General features: G+C 34.0%; 4 protein-coding genes and 1 non-coding gene across 5 annotated transcripts; 2 read left to right on the top strand and 3 right to left on the bottom strand.

Moving 5' to 3' along the window:
• Positions 1–2714: 2714 nt before the first annotated feature.
• Positions 2715–6686, bottom strand: LOC116134580 (chloroplast sensor kinase, chloroplastic-like). Its single transcript, XM_031420266.1, has 9 exons — positions 6282–6686; positions 6021–6182; positions 5622–5912; positions 5141–5206; positions 4959–5027; positions 4768–4860; positions 4193–4419; positions 3774–4047; positions 2715–3191 (listed from the first exon to the last, which is right to left on the bottom strand). The coding sequence occupies exons 1-9, from the start codon at positions 6684–6686 to the stop codon at positions 2961–2963; spliced, it is 1818 nt and encodes a 605-aa protein (XP_031276126.1). The 3' UTR covers positions 2715–2960.
• A 5124-nt stretch (positions 6687–11810) lies between these two features.
• LOC116134629 (probable protein phosphatase 2C 14) lies at positions 11811–17480 on the top strand. Its single transcript, XM_031420309.1, has 6 exons — positions 11811–12140; positions 12247–12417; positions 13496–13666; positions 13754–13933; positions 14519–14969; positions 16168–17480. Exons 1-6 carry the CDS (start codon positions 11838–11840, stop codon positions 17085–17087), a joined length of 2196 nt encoding a protein of 731 aa, XP_031276169.1. The 5' UTR covers positions 11811–11837; the 3' UTR covers positions 17088–17480.
• Positions 17481–18137: 657 nt separating this feature from the next.
• Positions 18138–20312, bottom strand: LOC116134630 (GDSL esterase/lipase At3g26430-like). The gene is made up of 5 exons (XM_031420310.1): positions 19984–20312; positions 19396–19605; positions 18933–19102; positions 18583–18853; positions 18138–18499 (listed from the first exon to the last, which is right to left on the bottom strand). The coding sequence occupies exons 1-5, from the start codon at positions 20219–20221 to the stop codon at positions 18234–18236; spliced, it is 1155 nt and encodes a 384-aa protein (XP_031276170.1). The 5' UTR covers positions 20222–20312; the 3' UTR covers positions 18138–18233.
• A 201-nt stretch (positions 20313–20513) lies between these two features.
• On the bottom strand, positions 20514–22758 carry LOC116134583 (alpha-L-fucosidase 3-like). The gene is made up of 4 exons (XM_031420269.1): positions 22274–22758; positions 21334–21746; positions 20975–21245; positions 20514–20897 (listed from the first exon to the last, which is right to left on the bottom strand). The coding sequence occupies exons 1-4, from the start codon at positions 22539–22541 to the stop codon at positions 20635–20637; spliced, it is 1215 nt and encodes a 404-aa protein (XP_031276129.1). The 5' UTR covers positions 22542–22758; the 3' UTR covers positions 20514–20634.
• Positions 22759–23322: 564 nt separating this feature from the next.
• On the top strand, positions 23323–23395 carry TRNAR-ACG. Its single transcript has one exon. It is a non-coding gene; the product is annotated as a tRNA-Arg (tRNA).
• The last annotated feature ends 2770 nt before the right edge of the window (positions 23396–26165 follow it).

Raw genomic sequence — 26165 nt, forward strand, 5'->3', positions numbered from 1 at the left:
TTTTACTACTTATCGAATAAAAAACAAGTACTCAAAAAATTCCTGGATCATCAACCAAACCTAAATAGTTTTTTTTTTCTTTTTTTCAAATTTCTCATGAAACTTTTATATTCTATTGAATTAAATGAAGAAAAATTCTTCTCTTTACAACATTACACCAATAGACTCGGGTTTCTACTCGTAACAAAAGAAATTAATTCTCAATTTCGTGGCTATGATGAATCTGATTATTTCTCACTCAAAATACAAGTCCAATAGTATTTGAAAATTCCATATGAAAGATAACAAGTATCTTAAAGTTAGCCTCAAAAGAGCAATGTTTCAGAATGCTGGTGCGTTGCAGTCCAGAATGGTGCAGTATGATGTGTGATGTTGATTGTTTTTAGTTATGCAGATTTTTAGTTGTGCAGCTCAGAATTGGAGTCTGATAGCAGTGCAGCCCTGTGCAGAGGTTTTTTTTTTTTTTTTTTATGAAATTTTACAAAGATTACAAATACAGAGTTTAGTTACAATTTAGTTGCAGTTTAGCTGAGATTGCAAGATGGTTTATTAGTTCTTGATGAAGTTTTACAGTGAAGCAAAGGCAATGAAGGAAAAGAAAGATTGAAAGAAAACCAAAAGCCAACAAGTATGGGGTCTGATTTGAGGGGGAATGTTGTCTAGTTTTGGATTCTGCAGAGGAGCTTAGTTTGAGGGGGAATGTTGCCCAGAGCTGATTTTGCAAAGCTGTAGTTCTGAAGTGCTGGCCTTGTAAAACTTAAGCACTTGTTTGTTGTTGTAAAGAAACGGTGTCGTTTGACACCTTCATTAAGTACTTCAGCTTCCTTCATCGTCTTCACTCACTCGTGTGTGCTGTATATAAAAGTGTGAGGCGTTGAATTGTTTTCTACTCTCACTTAGAAAAGAAATACAAAAGTTCTTTCTAGAAATTCTGGAAGGGTGGCTAATTTGTGTCTTATTTTAAGTCAATAATTTATGTTACAGTAGTCTAACTATTATTTAAGTTTTATACTAAAGAGTAAAATTAACGTAGAGTTATTGCGGTGTATAAAGGTATTTAATCGTTATTTTAAAATAAAATCTCTCTAATTTTAATTTTTTATAAGTCATATTCCTGATGACTGCAAACATAGAAAGCTTTGGACAAACTTTGAAAAAAGAAAACCATCACTGGGTGGTTAAGTGGTTGGACAAAGACTCTTGGGTATATTACTTAAGCAGTCTTGAGTTCAGGTCACCTCAATTGTTAAAAGGGATGGTCATTGAAGAGTATATATGATTGTTAATTTTAAGGTCCTGAGGGATTAGTCGATGTGCGTGTAAACTGACCCGGATACCCCTAATCACAAGGACAAAAAAAAAAAAAAAAAAAAAAAAAACTTTGAAAAAAAAAAAATGTTATCTACTATTACTCTTTGGATGTATTTGGTTCAAAGATATTTGACATTAATCTAGTAATGTCAACTTATATTATTTACATTACCATGTTTGGTTGTCAAGTAATAAAAGATTCTGATAATCTTTCAAAACCAATAGTAATTATTATTGGTTATATATGTAGTAATCTGAATACCACTATTTTCTTATGTATTCTAAGATTACTTGGTAATCTTAATTTTATTATAATTTTACTCCTAACTATTAAATATTTGGATGGTAATACCCTTATTCTTACCACAATTTACAAGAATACTCATAGACTATTTTATCCTTATACATAAGATTTTTGGGACATTATCACCCTTGAACTTGAACCAAATTACCTAAGATAGATGGTCGGATCTGGCCACCACCGCCAACCGTCATTGTTGGTCATCGATCGACCGGATCTGGCCGATTGTGCGTCGATCTTTGGTAAAAAACGGTCTACATTGAACTGGCAATTGTCGGTTTACCAGTACCTAAACTGGCAATTGCCGGTCTACCGGTACCTAGATTGACAAAAGCCAGTCTTACCTATATTGATAAAAGCCGATCTAGGTACTAGTAACTAGACCGACCTTTGCTGATCTAGCTACATGCTGACTAGTATAGGTCGGTTAGCACATGATAAGTTCGGTGCCTGCTACCACCACCGGTTACTGCCTCTCACCGAAGCTACCCATCCCAAAAAAAATAATTTGAAACTTGAAAATAACACCGATCTCACAAAATTGTTTTAGAGTTTACATTCCCCAATTTTTTATTAGATTTATTATTATTATAATTTTTTTTTTTCGTTAATTCTTTAGATGTATTGTATGGTGATTAAATAAGGTTAATTGCTTTGTGTAAATTATATTGTAAAGATTATTAAATAGAAAAATAATTATATTATAAGGAATTTAGTTAGGGTGGTAAACAATCATAAGTGATTTTGTTCTCTACCCTCGATCACTATTTACTATTATAGTATTAGTAACGGTTAAAAGCAAAAATAAAAAAACTTGTTCACCGGGCACCCGGTTAGGTGAAGGATGAAACGAACTTATCGTAGGGAATACTTGGCCTACGCCACCGTCTAAAAGCGGATCTTAGTTCACTCTTAAGTAATCCAGAAAAAAAAAAAAAAACAGAAGTTAACCCAAGCAACCTAGAATTTCATTTCAAGGTCGAAGGGCGAAATATTAGGTGCAGGAACAATGCATCCAATCCTAAATAACTTTCTGAAATAATGTGTTGGTTAAGGGCTACATCATCTTTTTTATATCCTCTTTATGTAAAACCTTTTTATGTACAAAGATGATGCTATAACAATTCATTAAGTTATATGGCTTCCAATCAAACCTAAAACTTGTTATTTACAACTGTCATATACAGTAAGAATACAACATATAGACAAGAATCTAATAGAATTTGGTACAAGAAGACATTTAGCTTCAAAATTTATACTAACCTGCGCTCATCCGGATTTATTCTGTTGAATAAGAGCATCTACACATACTCCCCTTTCTCGCTATGCCTCATAAGCAACACCTTTTTTAATCAGATAATGCAGCAAAAGAAGGAAGCCAGAGTTCTACACGTGTTCCACCAGATCCTAGGGCAGCATCTGAAGTACGAGGTGATATGACACGGATAACACATCCATAACTTTCAAGTAGCTCACGAGCTACAGTCAGTCCAGCAACAAAGTTCCATGTCATATTGTCTTCAACCATGTTTTCCGAGAAGAGTTCTACCCCAAAAGGTGTGAGTGAATGCATCTGTGTCTGTGTACAAGGCCACCAACAAATAACTTTAATAGACAGAAGGACCAAATTGGATCTGCACATAAATAAGGTAGGTCTACAGGAACAAGCTTATATCTGTGCTCATGAGCATGGTATCTTTATGCCAGGAAATCATTTACAAGCTCAATTCTTAATTAAAAACTCATAATCCCGAGACTGACATTGCGAATGAATCTACAATCATTGTTAGCGATTTACTATTTGCATTTTCTATTAAAAGAGCATTACCTATAAAAGCCTCCACCAAATATAAGAAATGATTCTTAAGATACAGACAAAATCAAAATTTCTTTTGGAAGTCTTAAAAACTTACTGGACCAAAAGCAAATTCTCTATCCCACTAAAAGTTTACACATTCTGCAAAGTTTTGGTTCCTTGGACATTGAAATGATATTTTAGTATATAACTTAAAGCCTTGCAACATTCGCATCCCAATGAAAATGGGGAGATATGACCAAGGCATGTTATGTTCTAAATAAAAAATACTCCACAGATATCCACAATCTCTAATTTGAAATATAGAAGCAATATTTTGAGTAGAGGAGAGTTCGCCATTATTACCATATAGTGCATATCTGGCCCATCATCATCAATTACTACTAGAGCACCACCTGCTGGAGCTGCAGCAGACACAATTTCAACCTTTCCCCCAACATTGGTACGCAATAATGCTCCCTCAATTAAGTTGCTCAAAGCCTGACGCAAAGCCGGTTCTTCAACAGCAACTTGCAAAGATTGCGAGCGTTCACTTAGTTCCACCACACGTTGCTGCATATGAGCAAGAGGTATCACCGCCTCAACCAAATCCACCAACACATCAGAAACATTGCATGGTCTTCCTGACGTGAAGAAGAGCATAAGCAAAAAGATATAATTTTAAATTTGAAAACAGATTAAATTAAATATTTCAAATTATCTGCATGCTGCAAAATCAAATCAGGCTAGGTGACGAAAATCAAAATTTTCATTCAAAAACTTACCTAATTCCATGTTGTTTTAAAGGAGCAAGGGCCAGAGGTGGCATGGGCATTTCTAAATCATGGGTTGTCGAACTTAGAAATAATGGTTTACCAGAATTTTGCAATTTACTGCTGGAACTATCACTTCCAATCTTATCAGATAGTTGAGACCTGATTGACTCAAGATGGGCAAATGTAGAATTGTGCATTTTCTTCAAACTTTCTTCATTATAGTGCACAATATTAGCCTAAAGATTACCACAAAAATGTCAGATAAATAATCTTAACAAAATTTCTGCTAAAGAATTAAAGTAAATACTACAACGTGAAGTTAAGTCAAGTTAGCTTCAAAGTTCCAATTTCATTAGCTATCTCATTTGAATTGATGATTTCAACAATATCAGAATTTGATGACTGGAAAACAGAAAGCCCTCAAAGCTATAAGAAAAATTAACGAAGAGAATGAATTTGAAAAAAAAATCCTTGACAGAATAATATTATGTTGAAGCAAGAAATCCATGCAGATGAAGATTAAAAAAGTCAATTTTCTGACTTTGTTTGAGATAGTGTGATAGAGAATGGGGATCATGTATTACCTTTGTCAACTGAACAGCATCCTGGAGTTCTTGAAGGGTACCTCTTATACGATCACCTTCCACTTTAATATTTTCAACAATATCATAAGAAATCTGTGCGAACAAGTTTTCACTCTTAAAAAATAAAAAAAAAAAAAAAAATCAAAAAGAAATTTAAAAAGAAAAATCCCAGGTGACAAAAGGGCACAAACCTCACTTCTTTTCAACTGAAGGGATAACATGTTACTTAAAGTCTGAATGCTTGAAAGTGGACCACGAATCTGTGAGATTATAAAGACAGGGATACCACAATAACTTCACTAAACAAGTGCAGCACCAATAAAAAAGGAGAAGAAGAAAAAGAAAGAAAGAAAAAGTAAGCGAGAAATATTACTTGCTCAACCAGATTACTCATCCTCAAATTATTTTGCCATGAGGATTGCTGAAGTAACATTGATTTCTGAGGAAAAAAGAGCAAGGATGTCATATTTTTAAATGACTAAAAACTGTGCAAAATATGAAACAAGGAAAACATTGTAATAAACATCAATCTATAAAAAATTTGAAGGTAAAATATATTATTTCTCTCCAAAGCAAGCACATAAACTATATGCTATATACTGTTATACTATCAGTTTAGCATCGCAATACTGTTATACTATCAGTTTAGAATGACAGTAAGGATGTAAGCTAAAGGAGCATGGTCATAAGTAGCACACATTCAACATATGATCATGATGTCAATGAAAAGATCATATGAACTGCATTGCCAACTAAAAGAAAGCAAGCATCAATCTGGTATTCATTTAACAAACAAGCCCTACATATAAACAGCTATTTTACAAAGTTCCTACGATTTAACCACCGTAATCTACCTGATCCATAACATATGCCATGGCAAGAGACCGACATATATTAACTGCATTCAATTTCTGTTCAGGCGTAAACTTATACATTCTCATTCTCTCATTATCAAAAGTCTCAATTTCCCACGCTTTCGTATTTGAACCAGGAGGCAGTGCATAGGCTTCTTCAGGTGACAAGCTCGGAATCAAGTCACCCCCTTCACTCTCCATCATTTGTAGCTCCGCAACCAAGAATCCCACCACAAATGGTTGCTTTACCATCGGGAAAACCACGGCCCCTTGTTCAGGCACAACTTGTACCTAAATTTTGAATACAGCACTTTAAGTTACCAATTGTCAGAAATAGTAACTACCTTGACTTTCACTAACCGAAAAGCAAGGTTTTTTTTAATAACTGATTGATCATACTTGTTTACTAGAGAGTGCAGCTTCGGCAGCACGTAATCCGGTTGGCACGCTAAAATTGCCAACCAATATCACAATGTCGTTTGCGTTCACACCAGGATAACTAACCACACGCCGCAGCTCTAGTCGGTCCATCACATAACTACCAGCTGGCCTCACATAAACCTGAACACTTGTGTTTTTTTTAAAGTTAATTAATTTCACAATTTAAAAAAAAAAAAATGTGTGAATAAATAGAAGAAGCAAATAGAGAGACGAACTGACGGAGACGATTGCATCGGAATCAACAATCCTTCGAAAGAGGTCGAGCTGTTCGACACAAAGTTTCTGAAAATCCGGACTAGGTAGAACCAAATTAGAGGTCTTCTGGTCATCCTCGATTCTCTGAAGGAACTCGACGGGAGACGTTGATATTCGGCGAATAGCAGAGGCAATAGCGGAAGCGGAGGTCACCGTAAGAGCATCTCTACCAGGCTCATCGTCGGAGACCGTGCGTGTGACGTGGCGGAGGGAGGTACTGTTGGTGGTAAGAGAAGAAGAGGGGGCAAATAGTGGTTTAGACTTGAGAGACGAGTGGAATTTGTTAGAATTGGGGGAGTAGAGGAAATTACAAGTGTGAGTGTTAGGGTTTGAAAGAAGAGATTGGGGAGTAACTGCGGAGAGGAGCATTGTATTGTATGTGGAAATTGTTGATGAAAAGGAAGTGGATGGTTTTGAAAGGGTAGTAACAAATTGTCATTTCATAAAGGCTTTGCTTGTTTCCCTCTAATTTACATTTTACAAGATAAAGAAAACTAAACATGATAGAACAGATTACCAACCTCCTCTTTTTTTTTTTTTTAAGTACTTCTAGTATCTAATTCTTATTTCCTCTTATTCATGAATTTATAATGTTATCCAAGAAGTCTCTATTTTAAGTTTATGACCATTTTCTAGCTTTTACAATTCAAAAGCTATTTTTTGGGGATTAATAAAAATAAAATAATATTAGAAATAAAATGTTTAAAATTGATCAATGGAGTCGCCGATTAGTCGTCGTCGACGAACATGCTAGGGGTATATGGGTCAACACCACTAGTCATTTAGTAATTTATGCAATGGTGTCGGAGATAGGGGTATGCAAAAGAACCACCAAAATTGGAACCGATATGTACCTGGGGTTTCGGTTCCTATTCCTACTCACAGGATCGGTTCCAGTTCCACCACTGTTGTAACCGAAATTGAGATCTAGACCAAAGCAAAACAAATACACTACCCACAATCCCACATGTCTTACTCAAATTAAAAACCTAGATCTATTTTTTTTTTTTTTTTTTTTTTTTGTGAAAAGAAGAAACAGAGGGTCAAATGAAAAACAGAGTTGATTAGTTCTCTAACAAATATGCTAAGGTATGACAAGAAGTCATAAAAAAAAAAATGCACTTTTCCCAATTGGTACGACCGTGCAGGACAAAGGAACGACCTTTCATTGTTTCACAAAGTTTCCTAGATGCACGCTCCTCGCAGCACAACATCGTTCCACATGATCGTACATGCTTCTATCCAAAATGAAGTCAAGTCGCTCGCAACTCCACGACCAAGCAGCACGCCCGTTCCATTCAAGTCAAAAGTCAAAGTACTCATAATTCAAACATTTCGCACCTTTGATGAATCTTGGAAGTCAAGCCTTCAAGATTAAATTCAAGTTCATGTATCTAAAGTGGAACGACCATTCCTCGTCGTGGCATGACCGTTCCTACTTAGAGATCGCTCCTGGCAGAACGTCATCATTTCTAGGAAGTCGTGCAGGTTTTTGGATTTATGGATTTGTAAGGAGCCAATAGACCAATCGTTCTCCGTGGTAGAATGATCGTTAACGATGGTAGTATGATCGTTCATGACGGTAGTACGACTGTTCATGATGGTGGAACGATCATTCCAAAAACCCTAAAGATATACGAAGTGACCGTTGGTGTTAGGAACGACCGTTTGCGATGGTGGAACACTCGTTCCTCTGTGTCTATAGGCTTTTCAAAGTTGCATTAAATGCAGCAACGACTCTTTGCTTCAAAGGGAAGAGATGAGCAATAAATAGGACATTTTATTGCAAAGAAACAGAGAGAGAGAATATCAGAGATACAAAGTCATATAAAAAACATTCTCGCAAAATCCCTTGAGCTAAAAATCCAAATCAAATCATCACTCTCTTGTACTCATTTGAAAACCTTTGAGAGTATTGTTCTTGTTATGTGTTTAAGCCTAGTTTAAGAAGCAATTTTTCACATACTTTTATTCATACATTTTATGGGTGAAATCTTGTAAATCTAGAGGCAAAATCCTGTCAAACTAGTGTTTTTGGTGCAATCTGATTCTAGTGTTACTTCAAGGAGGTTGTCTTGAAGAAATAGATGTAGGAGGCTTGTGGATAAAGCTTCAAATCACTATAAACCTTTGAGCATTTTTTCTCTCTCAACTCAGTCAAGTCGCTTGCAACGACATGACCAAGCAACGTGCCTGTTCCATTTAAGTTAAAAGTCAAAGTACTCAGAATTCAAACATTTCTCGCCTTTGACGAATATTGGAAGTCAAGCCTTGAAGATTAAATTGAAGTTCATGTATCTAAAGTGGAACGCTTGTTCCTTGTGGTGGAATGACCGTTCCTACTTAGAGATTTCGTTCTTGGCAGAATGTCATCGTTCCAAGAAGCTATGCATGTTTTTGGAATTTTAATGGATTTGTAAGGAGTCAATAGACTGATCGCTCTCCGTGGTGGAATGACCATTAGCGATGGTGGTACGACCGTTCTTGATGGTGGAACGATTGTTCTAGAAACCCTAAAGCTATACGAAGTGACCGTTGGTGTTAGGAACAACAGTTCATGATGGTGGAACACTCGTTCCTTTATGTCTGTAGGCTTTTCAGAGTTGCATTAAATGCAACAACTACTCTTTGCTTCAAAGAGAAGAGATGAGCATTAAATAGGGCATTTTATTGCAAAGAAACAGAGAGAGGGAATATCATAGATACAAAGTCATATAAAAAACATTCTCACAAAATCTCTTGAGCTAAAAATCCAAATCAAATCATCACTCTCTTGTACTCATTTGAAAACTGGAACCAATTTCGGTTCCTACTTCGAACTAGTCCTCATAGGATTGGTTCCGATTCTCAAAAATTGGAATCGGTACTATGCGATTTCAGTTTTGGTTCCACCATTGCTAGAACCAGAACCGAGATCCACACCAAAGCAAAACAAATACACCCAGATGCATGTCCTCGCCGCACGACATCATTCCACATGATCGTGCATGCTTCTATTTAAAATGAAGTCAAGTCACTCGCAACGACACCACCAAACAACATGCTTGTTCCATTCAAGTCAAAAGTCAAAGTACTTAGAATTCAAACATTTCTCACCTTTGACAAATCTTAGAAGTCCAGCCTTGAAGATTAAATTGAAGTTCATGTATCTAAAGTGGAACGATCATTCCTCGTGATGGAATGACCATTTCTACTTAGAGATCGTTCTTGGCAGAACGTCATCGTTCTAGGAAGTCGTGCATGTTTTTGGAATTTTAATGGATTTGTAAGGAGCCAATAGACTGATCGTTCTCTGCAGTGGAATGATTGTGAGCGATGGTGGTATGACCGTTCGTGATGGCGGAATGATTATCGTAGAAACCCTAAAGCTATACTAAGTGACCGTTGATGTTAGGAACGACAATTCGCAATGGTGGAACACTCGTTCCTCTTGTGTCTGTAGGCTTTTCAGATTTGTATTAAATGCAACAATGATTCTTTGCTTCAAAGGGAAGTAATGAGCAATAAATAGAGCATTTTATTGCAAAGAAACAGAGAGAGATAATATTAGAGATACAAAGTCATATTAAAAACATTCTCACAAAATCCCTTGAGCTAAAAATCCAAATAAAAATCATCACTCTCTTGTACTCATTTGAAAACCTTTGAGAGTATTGTTCTTGTTGTGTGTTTAAGCCTAGTTTAAGAGACAATCTTTCACATACTTTTAATCAAACATCTTATGGACGAAATCCTATAAATCTAGAGGCGAAATCCTATCAAACTAGTATTTTTGGCGCAATCTGATGACTAATTCTAGTGTTACTTAAAGGAGGTTGTCTTGAAGAAGTGGATGTAGGAGGCTTAAAAAAAGAAAATAAAAAAAATAAAAACAAAAAAAAATTTATAAAATCAAAAAAAAAAAAAAAAACAAAACAAAAAAAATAAAAAAAAAAATATAAAATAAAAAAATTAAAAAATAAAAAAATAAATAAATAAGAAAAAATAAAAAAAAAAAAAAAAAAAATAAAATAAAATAAAAAAAAAAAAAAAAAAAATAATAAAATAATAAAAAATTAAAAAAAAAAACAAAAAAAAAAAATAAAAAAAAAAAAAAAAATTAAAGAAAATAAAATTAAGAAAAAAAAAATAAAATAAAAAAAAAAATAAAATAAAAAAAAATAAGATAAAAAAATACATAAAAAAAATTAAAATTTAAAAAAAAAATAAAAAAAAAAAAAAAACAAAAAAAAATAAAACAAAAAATAAAAAAAAAAATAAAACAAAAAATTTAAAAAAAAAACAAAAACAAAAAAAACAAAAAAAAAAAAAAAAAAATAAAAAAATAAAATTAAAAAAAAAAAACAAAAAAAAACAAAAAAAAAAAAAAACAACAAAAAAAAAAAAAAATAAAAAATGATAAAAAAGAACAAGATAGATAAGAAAAGATAAAAAAAAAATAAAAAAGAAAAATAATAAATAAAAACAAGATCAAAAAAAGAAAGAAAAAAGAATGAAAAAAAAAAGAAAGTCGAAAAAAAAAAAAAAAAAAAAAGAAAAAAAAAGAAATAAAAAAAAAAAACAAATTATTAAAATAAAAAAAATAATTAAGAAAAAAAAATAAAAGATAAAAAATAAAAAAAAAAAAATAAAAAATAATAATAAAAATAATAATAAAAAAAAAAAATACAAAAAAAGAAAATACAAGAAAAAAATAAAAAAAAAAAATAAAAAAAAAAAAAAAAAAAAAAAAAAAAAAATAAAAAAAAAAAAAAAAAAAAAAAATACAAAAAATAAAAAAAATAATAAAAATCAAAAAAAAAAATATAAATAAAAAAAAAAAAAATTAAAAAAATAAAACAAACACAAAATAAAAAAAAATAATATAAAAAATAAAAATAAAATAAAAAAAAATAAAAATTAAAAAAATTGAAAATTTAAAAAAATAAAAAATTAATAAAAAAAAATATAAATAAAAACAAATTAAATTTACAAAAAAAAAAAAAAAAAAAAAAAAAAAAAAAAAAATAAAAAAAATAAAAAAAAAAAAACAAAAAAAAAAAAAAAAAAAATAAATTAATAAACAATAAAAAAAATAGTGGAGCATTGAAAACATACATAATTTCGTATAAAAAAAATCTAAAAAATACAATTCAAATATTTTTTTCCACTTTGAACCAGATACCCTATAATATTCATTACTTTATCCCACTAAATAAATTTGATATGATGCAAAAAAAATAATAATTTGAAATATATATATTTATTTAGAGTAAAAAAAAAGGGACCATAATTTTGTTTTATTTGATTAAAAGGGACAAAAGTAAAAAGCACCAAAAATGAGTTCCCTCCAGTGTCGACTAAGTACGCATTCAAACTGTTGACCCAAAAATAGTAAAATACATCCCAACGGCACAACCGGAGATTATCCTTTGAACTCCTCTCATTTACTTTGACTCCTACACTTCAGTTCTTTTTTTCTCTTCCCTTTCTTTTATAGCCGTTGCTATTGCTATTACCCCATTACACTCTCTCTTCACCATGCCTTCTTCAATTACCACCAGCGACCATTCTTTCCTTTCCCAGATCAGAATGGACAACAAATCACTCTCCCAAATCCCCTCTTTGAAGCGTAAGAGACCTCCCAAGATTCAGATCCCCAATGTCTTGCAAGAAATCCATAAGGACAAGCTTAAGTTCAAAGACTTGACGCCTCTCAACGACGATGTCGACGCCGTTTCTTTTAATGGACATGGTGTCGCTGTTTTCTCCCGCAAAGGCAAGAAAAAGTTCATGGAAGATTCTCACAATATCATTTCTTGCTTACAGGGCAACTCCAATAAAGTAATTATTTTGCACCAGCTTTTTATTTGTTTTTCTTTTTCCTCATTTTCACATTATATTGTAATTTTGAATATGATTTTTTTCTTTCTTTGTTGGTTATTTATAGAGTTTCTTTGGCGTCTATGATGGACATGGAGGCAAAAAGGCTGCAGAGTTTGTTGTAGAAAATTTGCATAAAAATATTTTTGAAATGATGAAGGACTGTACAGGAGAAAAGGAAAAGGATGAAGCTGTTAAAGCTGGGTATCTAAAAACCGATGACGAGTTCTTGAAACAGGTAATAGCAATTTGTTTTTGTTTTATGTTTATGGTTTTGTGTGTGAATTAGTAAAGTCTTTCTGGTGTTTAGCTTAAACTAAGTAATTAAAAAGAGAAACAAAAGATTTTATTTTCCTAGGCGTTACAATGCATTTAATGCCTTTGAATTTCAAATAATGTATTTATGAATAATGTAAATAACCCTCTTTAAGTGAGTTGACTATAAATTCTTACCCTGAAATTAAAAAGACAGTCGGAGAATTACAAATCTTGGCTTCTCAGATAAACTTTTAGTCCTCAGTATAGTTTTGAGAAAACATGGGTGGTTGGTCTAACAATGAAAGAATAATGTGCAAGACCAAAGACTTTTGAAACTTGAATTGAATTTTGAAAGACTTGTCTAGAGTCTTATCACATGTACGAATCCGATTGGAGAGGATCCATTAGTCGTGTGTAATTCTGTTGTTGCAGTTGAAGGGTTCAGTCGCAACCCATACAATAAAAGTTAATTACTGTCATAATCATTTGCATATTCTATAAGAACTCTTTTATAACCTTAGATAGTAAAACTGTTTGTAGTGTTGAATGGATCTATCATCTTCATATGATGCTGGTTTTTTCTTTTTTCCTAAAAGTAACCTGTCCATAAGATTTTGTATATTTTGCTTTTCGAACAACTGAAAGGAGTTGTTTATTCAATTTGCCGCTGTTTAGGCCTTCGGCTTATTGATATTATAGTTTTTTCACCAAAACATAACATCAGAAGCCCAGCTAGATGGTAAAAGTTGAATGTTTTAAGTTTAATAATTTACTATAGAAAAGCATGGCTTTTGATGGCTTGGAATGCAGATCACGATATGTGAAACATATAACATTTTTATTTGTAGCGACAACCTGGGAAGATATGTTGAGCTATTATAACTCTTTTAATCTGTACATACAAATTTCTTTTGAATTTAAAGTTAAAAGTGGAGTTAGTGTATCTACAATTCTCATACATCAATATTTCCTTGTATGAGATACTTGCATCTTTCTGCCAATCTTCAATGTTCACCTTGATTGCCTTTTACTTAGGGGATATTCTAAATGAAATGCAGGGTTTAGTCAGTGGTGCCTGTTGTGTCACAGCCTTAATTGAAGGACAAGAGGTTGTTGTCTCAAACTTGGGAGACTGTAGAGCTGTTCTATCTAGAGGAGGAGTGGCTGAAGCCCTTACAACGGATCATAGAGCAGAGAGAGAGGATGAACGTAAACGAATAGAGAATAAGGTGCTCTTTCTTGTGCTGTCAAAATTAGAAGGGAGGAGCTGAAATTTATTTTGACTTTTGACGGTTTATACTGATACTGTGGTGCAGGGAGGATACGTGGAATTGCATCGAGGAGCTTGGAGAGTACATGGGATACTTTCTGTGTCTAGAAGTATTGGAGATGCTCATCTGAAGGATTGGGTACTGGCTGAGCCTGATACAAAAATCCTTCACTTAAATTCAGACACGGAGTTTCTTGTGTTGGCATCCGATGGACTTTGGGATGAGGTGAGAAAGGACAGACTGTGAAAGAGCAGAAGGGCAGACTGTGAAAGAGCAGCAGCAACTTGTTATTTGCTGTGTCCTTCTAGTTGATTTGTGCTTCTTGTTGCAGTTGCTTGTCCTAAGTTGACTCATCTTTTTCTATTTTCATATGCATTTTGTATGCCTTGTCTGCTGACACAGTCTTACCATTTATTTGATGGATTAAGTCCTCTGCAACGATATAGATGATCAAGCTCCTTTTTTCTTTAATAAATTTTTTGAGGACTGGGGGAGAGTCAGTTTGAAATGCTAGAGTTGGTAACATTAGGTTGTAGTAATATTTGCAAACAGACGGTAGCTAGGTTCTCAATACCTACCACACATCTAGGATACATGATATGGTCAACAAGCCACTCTCTTGTCATGCACTGTGTCATTACCAGCATTAAGGTCTTACTGCATTTATAGAGATATCAAACTTATTTCTTCTGTTGAGAATAGTTAGATACCAAATTTATTTCTTTTGATGAGAGTAGTAGTAACTTTGATGAGAATAGTTATAGACAATTTGCACTTGATTACTGATTTTGATTTTGACATTTTACCCAGGTTGGCACCCAAGAATCTGTTGATACTGTGAAACGGTTATTGGCCGGAAAAACATTGGGACCCTCCTGCGATTTTAGCAAAGAAAATGATGAGGATTATGGGTGTGTAAGTGTAAGTCCTTCATCGAAGTTACGCAGGATTTCACTGGTCAAGCAGCCAAAAGTGACAACTCCTTCACCAAAATGTAAGAAGACTGCTGATAGCTGGAAAGATAGTGAAGATGACTTTGGTTGTGAATTCGGAAGCCCTCCATCAAAGTCACGAAGAATTTCATTGATCAAGAAAATAAATATAAAGACCGAGCCTTCCAATCAAGAAAACACAGGCTTTAAGAAGAGTCCTCCTTCTGTTGGACTTATGGCTGCTTGTAAAGAGCTTGCAAACCTTGCTGTCAGTAGGGGTACTTTGGATGACATAACAGTGATGATAATCGATTTGAACCACTTTAGAAGCAACAGCTGATCCTATAGAATGGACCAGCACGTTGACTAGTCTTTCACCAATCTCTTTCCTGTATATTTGAAGCTATTTGAAGCATTGCAGCAGCTGCCTAAGACTGGCACATTTTTACCTAATTTGCTTTGACTGCTGATCTGCTAAGGGAAGTTCCTTTTCTTCTTCCTTCTGTTATGCTTTCCGGGCATCTGGTTCATTGACATTTGTGATTTTTCCCAGCACCTGACTGAGGTTTTCATTGAACTACTGCTCTCTGTTGTTCTATTTCTTCCTGTCCTCTAGGTCATCTTCTGTAAAGTGCACAGTTTATAATTTTTTTTTTTTTTTTGGCAGGATATTGGTGAGAATTATGATGGATAGATTTTGAAAGGAATTCAATTTGATTATATATGAATCGTAATCTCACCCCATCCCAGGCATCTCATTACACTGATAAAACTGGCAACCCATCCATTTGTTTATGGAAACCTACAAAACCAAGAATCATATTGCATAAATCATGAACTTTAGCATAATAAAAAATATGACTCAGATCATCAAATGGAAGAATGAAGGCGAATGGTCGTGTTCTTTTTTGGGGCATGAATAAGAGCAGAAGCGATAAATCCAATTTCATGTATTATTTTTACAGCCCCCACCCACATGTTCTCTTGCTGGAAGGGACCCAATTCTCTCTCATATAGGAACAACTTTTTGGAGGTACATTTTCACACAGACTTCAAATCTGATAAAAAGGGGTATGCTTGTTTTTAACCATGCATGAAAAAGATAAATTTAATTGGGGATGAAACCTATCATTGAAGCCAACCCCACTTTGAAGAAGGAAAAAGTAGTTTTGTGAGAAAGAGAGAGCAAAAGTGAGAAGCTGATGGGAAAGCTTAGGTTGCACATAGACATTAGACATAGTTTGAATATAAAATAAGTTTCTCTTCCGTCATATTCACTCCCTACTCCCTGCCTTCAAAACTATTGCCAACTTGGAAATTGAGCATCTTCCTCTTGATAATAGCAAGCTGCCCACACAACTTCTGGCAGCATCCATGAAGCAGATCTTATGGATGAGATCTTGATCCGATACTTTTATTATACTATTCTCACCACTTCAAGATTGATTCCCATTTTCTGTTAAAACCAATCAATTCCTTTTCACACTAGCTCTTAACTTTCAACTACTACCATGCAAGATTCAATAGGCATTCCTGCTTGCTTTTCTTCTAGTGAAAGGCAAGCTGATGACACAGCCACAGTAACCAGGTCAGGCCAGAGTGTGTTTATGTCTGTATATCGAACAAAGCTTGCCGGTGAGTGTCGTTTGGTCACTGTTACATGGTGCAAGAATTTGCTGCTTCATGGCCTATCTGTTTCCGTTCAAGGAACTGATGGCGACAAGCATTATCGGTGCAAAGTTGAACTCAAGCCATGGTACTTCTGGAGAAAACAAGGCTCCAAGCACTTTATAGTAGATGGTAGAATGGTTGATGTTGTTTGGGACCTTAAAGCTGCAAAATTCAATGGCGAGACTGAGCCAAGATCGGATTACTATGTTGCCATTGTTTGTGAAGAAGAGGTAGTTTTACTTCTTGGTGATTTAAAGAAAGACGCGTTTCGAAAGACTGGTTGCAGGCCTTCTCTTATTGAACCAATGCTGGTATCAAGGAAGGAACATGTATTTGGTAAGAAGAAATTCTCAACGAGAGTTAAATTCCAAGAAAAGGGGCCATTTCATGATATCTCAATTGAGTGCAACAACAGTAGTATAAGCAGTGACAGCAGTCTTGGTGGGTTTGATCCAGAACTGCAGATAAGAGTAGATGGAAAGCTAGCTATTCATATCAAACACCTTCAATGGAAGTTCAGAGGCAATGAGTCCGTTAGAATAAGCAAAACTAGTGTAGAAGTTTACTGGGATGTCCATGATTGGCTATTTGGTTCAGGTCCAAGACATGGTATGTTCATATTCAAGCCAGTGAACTCGTCAACATCAGCTCCTTCATCATCTTCATCAAAGTTGGGAGAAGTATGCAGGCAGGATGAATCAGTAGAAGAAGATGATGACAATGCAGGTGAATCATCAAGGTTTTGCTTGTTCCTATATGCTTGGAAGGTAGAGTGAATGGTGAGTGGTGCAAGAGTAGTTTATTAGTACCATCATCATCATCATTATCATATATACGATAAATGCGTATCATCATCTCAAACAGAAAACTGGTCGTCATGTTCATACAAATTTAGGATGCCGGTCAATTAGACTGCAGTACATGGGCCCAAATAGAGCTGGAAGTCTATCCCATCTTTGAGTCTGGACAAGATTGGACAGGCCAGATTGGACTACACATGCATTGCACGCACAATAATTCTCCAATCTCGATAGGCTCTTATATATAATATAAAGCAATGTAGTCATATCCCATGTTATATATTTTCACTTTGTGTGTACCAGAAAAAGCTCACCAATATTCACACACGTCCAATCCACCATGTTTGGGATTATGCAAATTGATGGTGATGGATGTAATGAGTTGACAGAAAACTCTTTATATATAAGCATATGTAGCTCAAATGGGTCTTCTTATTGTTTTCTTCACTTGATTGTTTTATATATAAATATAGAAATTCTACCATCTTAACTAAATTTGTTTAATATTCTACCTAATTTACTTCATTGAAGTAAACAAACAATTATTAAAGTTTTTTTAGGGAAAAAAAAAATGAGTTGGCCCATAACAAGCTGCCTGCCACATGCTCGCAGAAATTGGGCCAATGGTGGTGGTGGAGCAGACTTCAAAAGAGTAGTTATCGTAAGACAGCAACTAAGCCCAATAAATAAAACCTCTTACCTATTACTGTGTAAAAGGTTACTCCATTCCTATCTTTTGAAAGGCAAAAGTGAACTGATATTAGTGGTCCATTCTTTGACAAGCCATTCTCAAGGGAAGTGGTGGGTCTGAAAACGAGCCATTCACTAGTTGATTGAATACCCACTTGTTGGCTGCCTCTGTGTAATGGACCCCGTCCCAGTTTACTCGAACAGATGGGTTTTTGCACGAATTTGCAATCACAATCCCTTTCCCATTTACAGTAATCTTGCTACCACATTTTCTGTGCCCGTTGTAATTATACTTCCCACCATGACCNAGCAGACTTCAAAAGAGTAGTTATCGTAAGACAGCAACTAAGCCCAATAAATAAAACCTCTTACCTATTACTGTGTAAAAGGTTACTCCATTCCTATCTTTTGAAAGGCAAAAGTGAACTGATATTAGTGGTCCATTCTTTGACAAGCCATTCTCAAGGGGAGTGGTGGGTCTGAAAACGAGCCATTCACCAGTTGATTGAATAACCACTTGTTGGCTGCCTCTGTGTAATGGACCCCGTCCCAGTTTACTCGAACAGATGGGTTTTTGCACGAATTTGCAATCACAATCTCCTTCCCATTTACAGTAATCTTGCTACCACATTTTCTGTGCCCGTTGTAATTATACTTCCCACCATGACCACAACACGCTATTAGAGGCTTCTCAAATCCTGCAATTCCACAGACAACAATAATATCACCCACGTTTGTTCATCTGTAGACAAGGAATTTACAAGTGTTGATGGTTGGTTACCTAGTTTTTGGGCTTGAGTGATAAGAATATACTTGATAGAGTAGACATCTACATAGGTAATTGCAGCCAAAGGAAGACCTTTTCTCAGCTGAATTACGGTTTCTTTAAGTTTAGTGTTGAAGAACTGAGCCACCTGATTGAAGGGAGTGGCGCAGCCGTATTTATCTATTTGAGCTGCTGTAACAAGAAAGCGGTCCAAAATATATGGAAGGCAACCCAGTGGAGCCGTGTTGTGTATCCAAAATGATCTCCCTCCTTGACTATATACATTCTGGACGAGTTTAAGAACATTAATTGAACACTTAGCTTTACTATATTATGAATTGTATTCTTAAGAGTAAAAATCTGACCTTAATGGCAATGGAGAACTGGTGCAGGACATCAGGAATATATGCTTTGACTTGATCAGTAGTCATGTTTAGTTTGTAACCAGATGTGATATCATTTTGGCCAATGTCAAAGGTGTACAATGCCTGAGCGAAATAATCCTCCTTGGGCACCAACTCTGCGAATACTCCTCCTATGCCAAATTATATATCTCCCCATTGTTATTCAAATGTACATCAAAGTGAAAAGAAACGTTACATTGACATTGTTATCAGCCATCGAATGTTGTCAATTAAGAAATAAATGAATTTAAAATTGATAGATGGACCCTAATGTTCAAAAATCTAAAACTATGTTGTACAAAAACTATCCATTATTGTTTGAGAGTATAATGTTTAACTATTTGTATCTAAATGTTCAATGATTTATTCAATAGGTTAGTTTTGGGATTTTCTCTATTATTCAAAGTAAAGTATATAATATCACCTTGTCTCGAAAGTAGTGAAGATCTTCTATGGAAATCTGAGTACTGAACGGATTGCACATCTAGTGAAATGGGACTGTACCCACTTTGTGAGATGGTTGTGTTCTGAGGCCTAATTGTTGATCCAGCGGTAGCAAAATTAGCCCCATGGCTGAAGTTTGATCCCACAGAGTCCAGAAAGGCACTGAGATGAGGCAATCTCAAGCCTTCAGCTGACAACCAACATGAGACAGCAGAATTAATTTAATTCCTTAAAATCAAATGAAATCTATATATTTAAATTGATCACCTTGCATTTTAGATAATCGAAACATTTTGTCAGCAGTTTAAGCATTGTTTTAGGATCATATTTGGCAAAATCTCACGTGCGATTCTCCAATGATGATTTATAATAAAATATAAATTTCTAATTGACAGATTCCATGGATCAGCAATACAACTGGTAAAGTTTATAGCATTTAATTGCTGGACCAATATTCTTGAGATCTATGCCTCCCCATAATTCAAATTTGAAAGTCATAACGAATTTAAATTTCATTTTGCCTCGTCTTTGACTTATGAGAAAAAAGAAAAAGGAAGTAATTAAGTACCTATAAAATCAATAACGAGACGACCATCCGAGAAACGACCGGCTGGGGTGTGGAAATACGTCTCTCCATTCGGGGAAGGAGCTTGACCGAATGCCGCTGAAAGGCCGCCAGTGTCTGAGTTGGAATCACCGAAGTTAAAAATGGCTGGAAAATTGCAAGCCTTTAAACCTGTTGTTGTAGTTGCTACTGAAATTAAGAGGGTTAAAATGATTACAGGCTTACAGTAGCGAGGCTCCATGAGATAGAGTGAGAGAAAACAGAGAGAAGACGGGGGTTTGGGCTACTAATAAAAAATGGTATGGCAACTTGAATTAATTAATTAAATTCAAAAATTTAATTAATATGATTTCTGTTACTAAAAAAATTTCCTTGAAAATTTGTTATTAAAGGATTCTGTTCATTCTGGATCATGCTTTCCTATCTTGGATTCGGAAATAGTTTGTTGTTTTGAAATTTCAATTTTAGAAGTGGAATTGTTTGGCCCATTTTACAGATATGCTAAGAAAACTGATTTTAAGAGACAAATTATATAGAACTAAGAAACTGCTTCCAAATTTTATTAATTATTTTCAACTAAAATGTGCATTGCTAACAAGAGAAGATGGAAAATCTAGCTAGCCTGTGCATAAACAGAAATGAAAACTAGCTGGCTCAATCCATTCTGTGGCAAGCCATATCCAAAGGAACAGGGGGATCCGAATAAGCTCCACTAACAATATTGTTGTAGATAAATTTGTTAGCTGCTTCAGTGAAGTGTACTCCATCCCAAACAACATATTCTCCTGGTTTGTCACATGCCTTTCCCAACACCACCTGCGTCCCATTCACAATTTCCGTTGATCCACAGCCCTGTTTCAAGTTGAAATTATACCTTCCACCAAAACCACAGCAATTCTTTATCGTTTCCGTGAAACCTGCATTAATCAATACATAATCCTCAATATAGACAATAATAATAACTCATCACTTGGTAATTTAAATTAAGTCTAACCGTGCTTGGCTCCATCGTGAAACATGGTATATTTTAATTTGTAGATATCAACATATGTGAAGGCGCCCAATGGAAACTCCTGCCTCAATTGTGCCACAGCTTCTTTCAATTTGCTGTTGAAATATTGAGCCACATCGTTGAATGGGATTGCGCATCCAGCCTTATCAACCTGTGAAGCTAAAACTGGAATACGTTCAAAGACATACGGTAGACAGCCAACCGGACCTGTATTGTGAATCCAAAAGCTTCTTCCTCCAAGCCCGTATATCCACTGCATACCACAATTTCATCAACAAAATTAAGTCACTCAATTATTGATACTTATAAAGAAGTTTGGTTATGTGTTATGTATGACTAACGCTGATGATGTCTTTCAGCTTATTAACAACTTCTGGGACATATTCTCGAACTTCATCAGTAGTCTTGTTTAGGAAGTAACCAGCAGTGAGATCGTTTTGGCCAATATCGAATGTGTACAAGCCATTGTTGAAGACATCAATGGGGGGCAATATATCCCTATAAGCTGCTTTATTCTTGGGCAATAATTTCTGGTAAACTCCACTGTGGTTACGGACAACTTGGGATCTAGTATGGAAATCATAGAACTCATTCCACTGAACATCCAAGGAAATGGGACTGAAACCGGTATCATGAAAAGTTGTGTTCTGGGGTCTGATGGTTGATCCTGCCGTGGCGAAGTTGGCTCCATAGTTTAAGTCGGTTCCTATCGCACTCAGATATGGACTAGTGTATGGTAATCCAAAGTGCTCAGCTGAAAATAAACATCCAACAATCAACGGTAGTAGCCAGAAAATCTCATATCTAATTTTTCGGACTTGAAAAACAAACAGTCTCTATCCACCATTTGCAATAATTGAACTCAGAACACGCGCAATCTGATAAAATAATCCAGAACACATGTGGTACGTTGGAAAGTTGCATAGTGGGGCCAAAAGTTGATAATTTTGTCTCTCAACTTATACATCGCTGGATTTTCTTTCTTTTTTTTTTTTTGGTTAAACTTTTCAAGATACTTTAATTTCCATTTCCATCTCTCAAATAAAGACAATATGTTGAGTAACGCTTACTCAATATTTGGTTGGTCACATGATAAAGATAAACATGATAAGATAGAAACGTCCTGATTAATCATCATTGACTAACTATTTATTCATTGATTGACATGATTCAATGACAAGAAACCAGCTATTGAAGGATTAAAGAGTTAATGGATACTATAGATATGAATGACATGAGATGAGATAACACAGAAATGATAAGAGAAATTGAGTTATTTACCAATGAAGTCAACAATGACACGGCCATCACAGTAGCGGCCAGCGGGACCGCCGAAGAATGTCATGCCATGAGGGGGAGGAGCCTGACCAAACACTGCTGATAACCCACCAGTGTCTGAATTGGAGTCACCAAAGTTGAATATTGCTGGGAAGCAACACTTTTGATTACCGCTTGTTGCGGGGCGCCCGGCAAACGCTAACCATGGGCTCAAGCTCAGCGATGAAAATACAAGGAAAGTCACAAGGGATGAAAAGAAACGAGACTCCATTAGAGGTTGTCAGAAGAGAAGTGTCGGATGGTTAAGCAATGGACTGCATACACTGATATTTATACACAATTACAATTTACAAGACAGACTAGGTAAAAATAAAATATGAAAAGTAAAATTAATCTAATATTAATGAAATATGGTTAAATTGGAGAGTTTAGATAAGGGGCAATTTTGCCAAAAAGGTAAAGTTCCTATTCTCAAATGTTGATCTTTATCTCCATTGATACTGCAACAGTTTTGGGAGAGAAGATTAAGCGGTTAAATTGGCTATAACACCTTGGTAAGATATTGGCCATCAATTTTTTAGGAAGAGAATTGATTGATGGCCAATATCTTACCAAGATATGAATTGTTGGTATAAGGTCATATTCAAATCTGTTTGTTAAGATTCATATACCCAATTCCTGAATTATTCCTTTAATTAAAAAGAAATAATAATGATAAAAGAAACCATTTATAGTGGCAGAATCATAATTGAAATGAGGATGGAGAATACAAATCTCATAGTTGCAACTGCTATTAAGTTGATTGATTGGCTTTGATGTTTTTTATGTGATGATTTGATTATACTAGGATAAGTACAAAATAATTATCGAAATACTTATTCATCTTCTTTGTTTAACTCAATCCATGGTCAATTACTACAAATGATAAATTTTTTACTACATTTTTTCCAGAGATAATGTGAATTCCAACTTCTAATTTTTCATCAATCCGAATAAGTAAATTTTCAAAATTTATTATTTAAGTTAAAAAATAGAGTTTGGAAAACTATAATGACTCCATGGCCCAATGGATAAGGCGCTGGTCTACGGAACCAGAGATTCTGGGTTCGATCCCCAGTGGAGTCGTACAATTTATTTTTTCATAGTTAATAACATATTCCACCAGTATCTAAAACCAATGCCATTTTTCTTTATTCCTATAGCATCCCTATTGGAAACATATGGACTTTTTCTATTTATTCCTATCGGAACCATATGGCATTTTTTTTTTAAGTCTGATACTAACCTTATAATAAAAAAACCTATGCCATTTTTTTAATTCCTATATTATCCCTATTGGAAACCTATGACCTTTTTTTTTTATTCCTATGCCACCCCTATTGTAAACCTATGACATTTTTTTTTTCGATACTACCCTTATAAAAATACCTATGACATTTTTTTAAGGATAAGATCTTTTAACCTCCCAAGGTTTGCCCAAATCAATAAACCCCCTGGTGTACTGGTAATTACTCTCAACTCCTCTCCCATCAGCCCCCTAAAGTTTGTTCGGTTAGTTTTAATGAAAGCAAGGATAAAAGAGTAAAATTCACCTAAATATTTATAATTACAAAAGGTTAATCCTTTACACCCCTAAAACTTGTAAAACTACCACATAAGCCGCAACAAATATGGGAGTTGATTGAATTTGACCAAACACAATTAAGAATTACCCTAATTATATTTTGAACTTGAATAATTTACCCTATTAACTCATTTGCAAATAAAAAAAGTAAAATAACTAATAAGAAAAGCAAAAAACTCACAAATCCTTAACCTAAAAACACAAATACTAAATAAAAAAGGATAAAAAACTTAAAAAGATTTTGAAAACTTAAAAATACTTTTAAAAAAAATATACTACAAAAACCTAAAAAAACAAAGAAGTTAAAATCTAAAAATTATTTTCCAAGTTCAATTTTTGTTTACTTATTTTTTTTCAATTTGTACTATTTTTATTTTTATTTTTTACAAAGTAAGTTCTTCAATTCTTAGATAATTTTATTTTTAATTTTTTAATATAGTTCTTATTCTTTTCATTATTCCATTTTTTGTTTTTAGTTTATTTTCTATTTTCTTATTAAAATTTGTAATATTTTACATAATTTAATAATTTTTTAAAGCCTACCATGGGTATTGGGAGCTGCTAGGGATGGGCATATTCCTCACCCCGTTAGAAACCCACCTTGAACGGGGCAGAGATTCCTCAAATTAATTGGGGACTAGGCCCAAAAGCAATCCCCGAACTCGAGGTTGGGCCGAGGATAGAGATAGTCTAGTCCCTGGTCCATAGTGGCCCCGAATTGGGCCTATATATATATAGTCATAGTGGTAGACTTTAGTCAAGTTTAACTGTTTAATTTGAATAGTTGAAAATCAATAAATAAAGCCATAAATTATACAAAAACAAATTAATTCTTAAATCGACATTTAAAATCGTTCTAAATTAACTTACCAATTAACTAGAAGAAGGAAGATGAACTATATGTGATATTCAAAAAATTCATATATTGTATTATAAAGATGAAGAGACACAATAAAATGTATTATGTAACAAGTCACAATTTAGTAATTTACTAATGTAAAAGAAAAGTACATTTGTCAAGAAATTACCATTTTAATAATTGATTGTTTCACACTATTAATTGATCAAATTCAAATTCAAATGTGAATTATAATAATATAATAGGGGGAACATTGAGTGAAACCATATACAAATGGGTAATAAACAATAATAGAGAAATTGTCTGTATTAAATATAATAAGCTAAATATGCATATATAAATTACTTGATATATATGTAAATGACTAAATGTTAATATATACGTTATATTATTGATAGATAATAACATATTCTTTATTCAAATAAGTTGTAAATGTTATTAACATAAGTACATAATATATATGTATTGAGACATTTAAATTAATTAATAATAAATTATGGTAGTTATTTATTTAGAATTTATCTTAAATTCTCTTTAATAATTTGAGAAGAGACTTTAAAAAAAAAAAAAAAAAAAATCATCTTAAATAGACATAATCTATTATTTATCAAATCGACATAATCTATCATTTCATAAGAAACATATATATATATATTTTTTATAATTTGATAAGACTTACTAGATCTAAAAAAAAATATGATATTTTTTGACATTTTTCACAGGGAGTTCGAAGATTCCCCAAAATCTCCGTTTGAGGATCAGGCTGGATTCGAGGAATCCCCTTGGGCCTTCAGGCTGACCCCAACTTGGCCTGTGACCATCCCTAGGCACTGCTATGTATGAAGTGAAAGTAAGGGGATGGGTTGAGATTTATAGGCATAGCTGATGAGAACATTAAGGTCATTTACCTTTTCTATGGTTAAAAGTAAGAAAAAGACACTGATGGTAGGGGTTAAGAGTCATTATCAATACCATAGTGACAACGTGTCGTCAACACTACAAAATTACTATACCTTACTCCTAATTATTAACCAGTAGATAGTATGAGTAAATGTCGATCCCACAGGGAAGTAGTTGAATCTAAATTCCAATTGTTTAAAATTAAATCCTAGAACTTTCATAAAAAAATAAATTCCTAAATTAAATTGACCTAAATAACCAAAATATAATCTGAGGGGTTCGTAAAATCAAGGAAACTAATTAATTACCAAAACGAAATTATGAATGAAAATCAATATAAAAAACAACTTTAGTTTTCGGTTCAATCTCATCCTCACAATCAATTTATATCCTCAATTGCAACAATCCTACCCTTTCATGGAAGTATCAACCCTAGGTAGTATCAAACTCTACTACCTGGAATTCTCCTTAATTCTGACTATTGAAACATGCTCTTCAATAGTCTCTAGCCA

This window comes from Pistacia vera, unplaced genomic scaffold (genome assembly GCF_008641045.1).
Source record: "Pistacia vera cultivar Batoury unplaced genomic scaffold, PisVer_v2 Contig29, whole genome shotgun sequence".
Classification (NCBI taxonomy): domain Eukaryota; kingdom Viridiplantae; phylum Streptophyta; class Magnoliopsida; order Sapindales; family Anacardiaceae; genus Pistacia; species Pistacia vera.

Coding starts and splice junctions, on each gene's coding strand:
- LOC116134580 (XM_031420266.1), bottom strand. CDS start 6,686: ATGCTCCTCTCCGCAGTTACTCCCCAATCTCTTCTTTCAAACCCTAAC. Junction 4,861..4,958: donor TTCAGTTGAAAAGAAGTGAG/GTTTGTGCCCTT, acceptor TTGTTCGCACAG/ATTTCTTATGATATTGTTGA. Junction 4,420..4,767: donor ATGCTGTTCAGTTGACAAAG/GTAATACATGAT, acceptor GGTAATCTTTAG/GCTAATATTGTGCACTATAA.
- LOC116134629 (XM_031420309.1), top strand. CDS start 11,838: ATGCCTTCTTCAATTACCACCAGCGACCATTCTTTCCTTTCCCAGATC. Junction 12,141..12,246: donor TACAGGGCAACTCCAATAAA/GTAATTATTTTG, acceptor GGTTATTTATAG/AGTTTCTTTGGCGTCTATGA. Junction 13,934..14,518: donor CCGATGGACTTTGGGATGAG/GTGAGAAAGGAC, acceptor CATTTTACCCAG/GTTGGCACCCAAGAATCTGT.
- LOC116134630 (XM_031420310.1), bottom strand. CDS start 20,221: ATGGAGCCTCGCTACTGTAAGCCTGTAATCATTTTAACCCTCTTAATT. Junction 19,606..19,983: donor TCTCGTTATTGATTTTATAG/GTACTTAATTAC, acceptor GTTGGTTGTCAG/CTGAAGGCTTGAGATTGCCT. Junction 18,854..18,932: donor AGTTCTCCATTGCCATTAAG/GTCAGATTTTTA, acceptor AAACTCGTCCAG/AATGTATATAGTCAAGGAGG.
- LOC116134583 (XM_031420269.1), bottom strand. CDS start 22,541: ATGGAGTCTCGTTTCTTTTCATCCCTTGTGACTTTCCTTGTATTTTCA. Junction 21,747..22,273: donor TGTCATTGTTGACTTCATTG/GTAAATAACTCA, acceptor GTTTATTTTCAG/CTGAGCACTTTGGATTACCA. Junction 21,246..21,333: donor AGCTGAAAGACATCATCAGC/GTTAGTCATACA, acceptor TGTGGTATGCAG/TGGATATACGGGCTTGGAGG.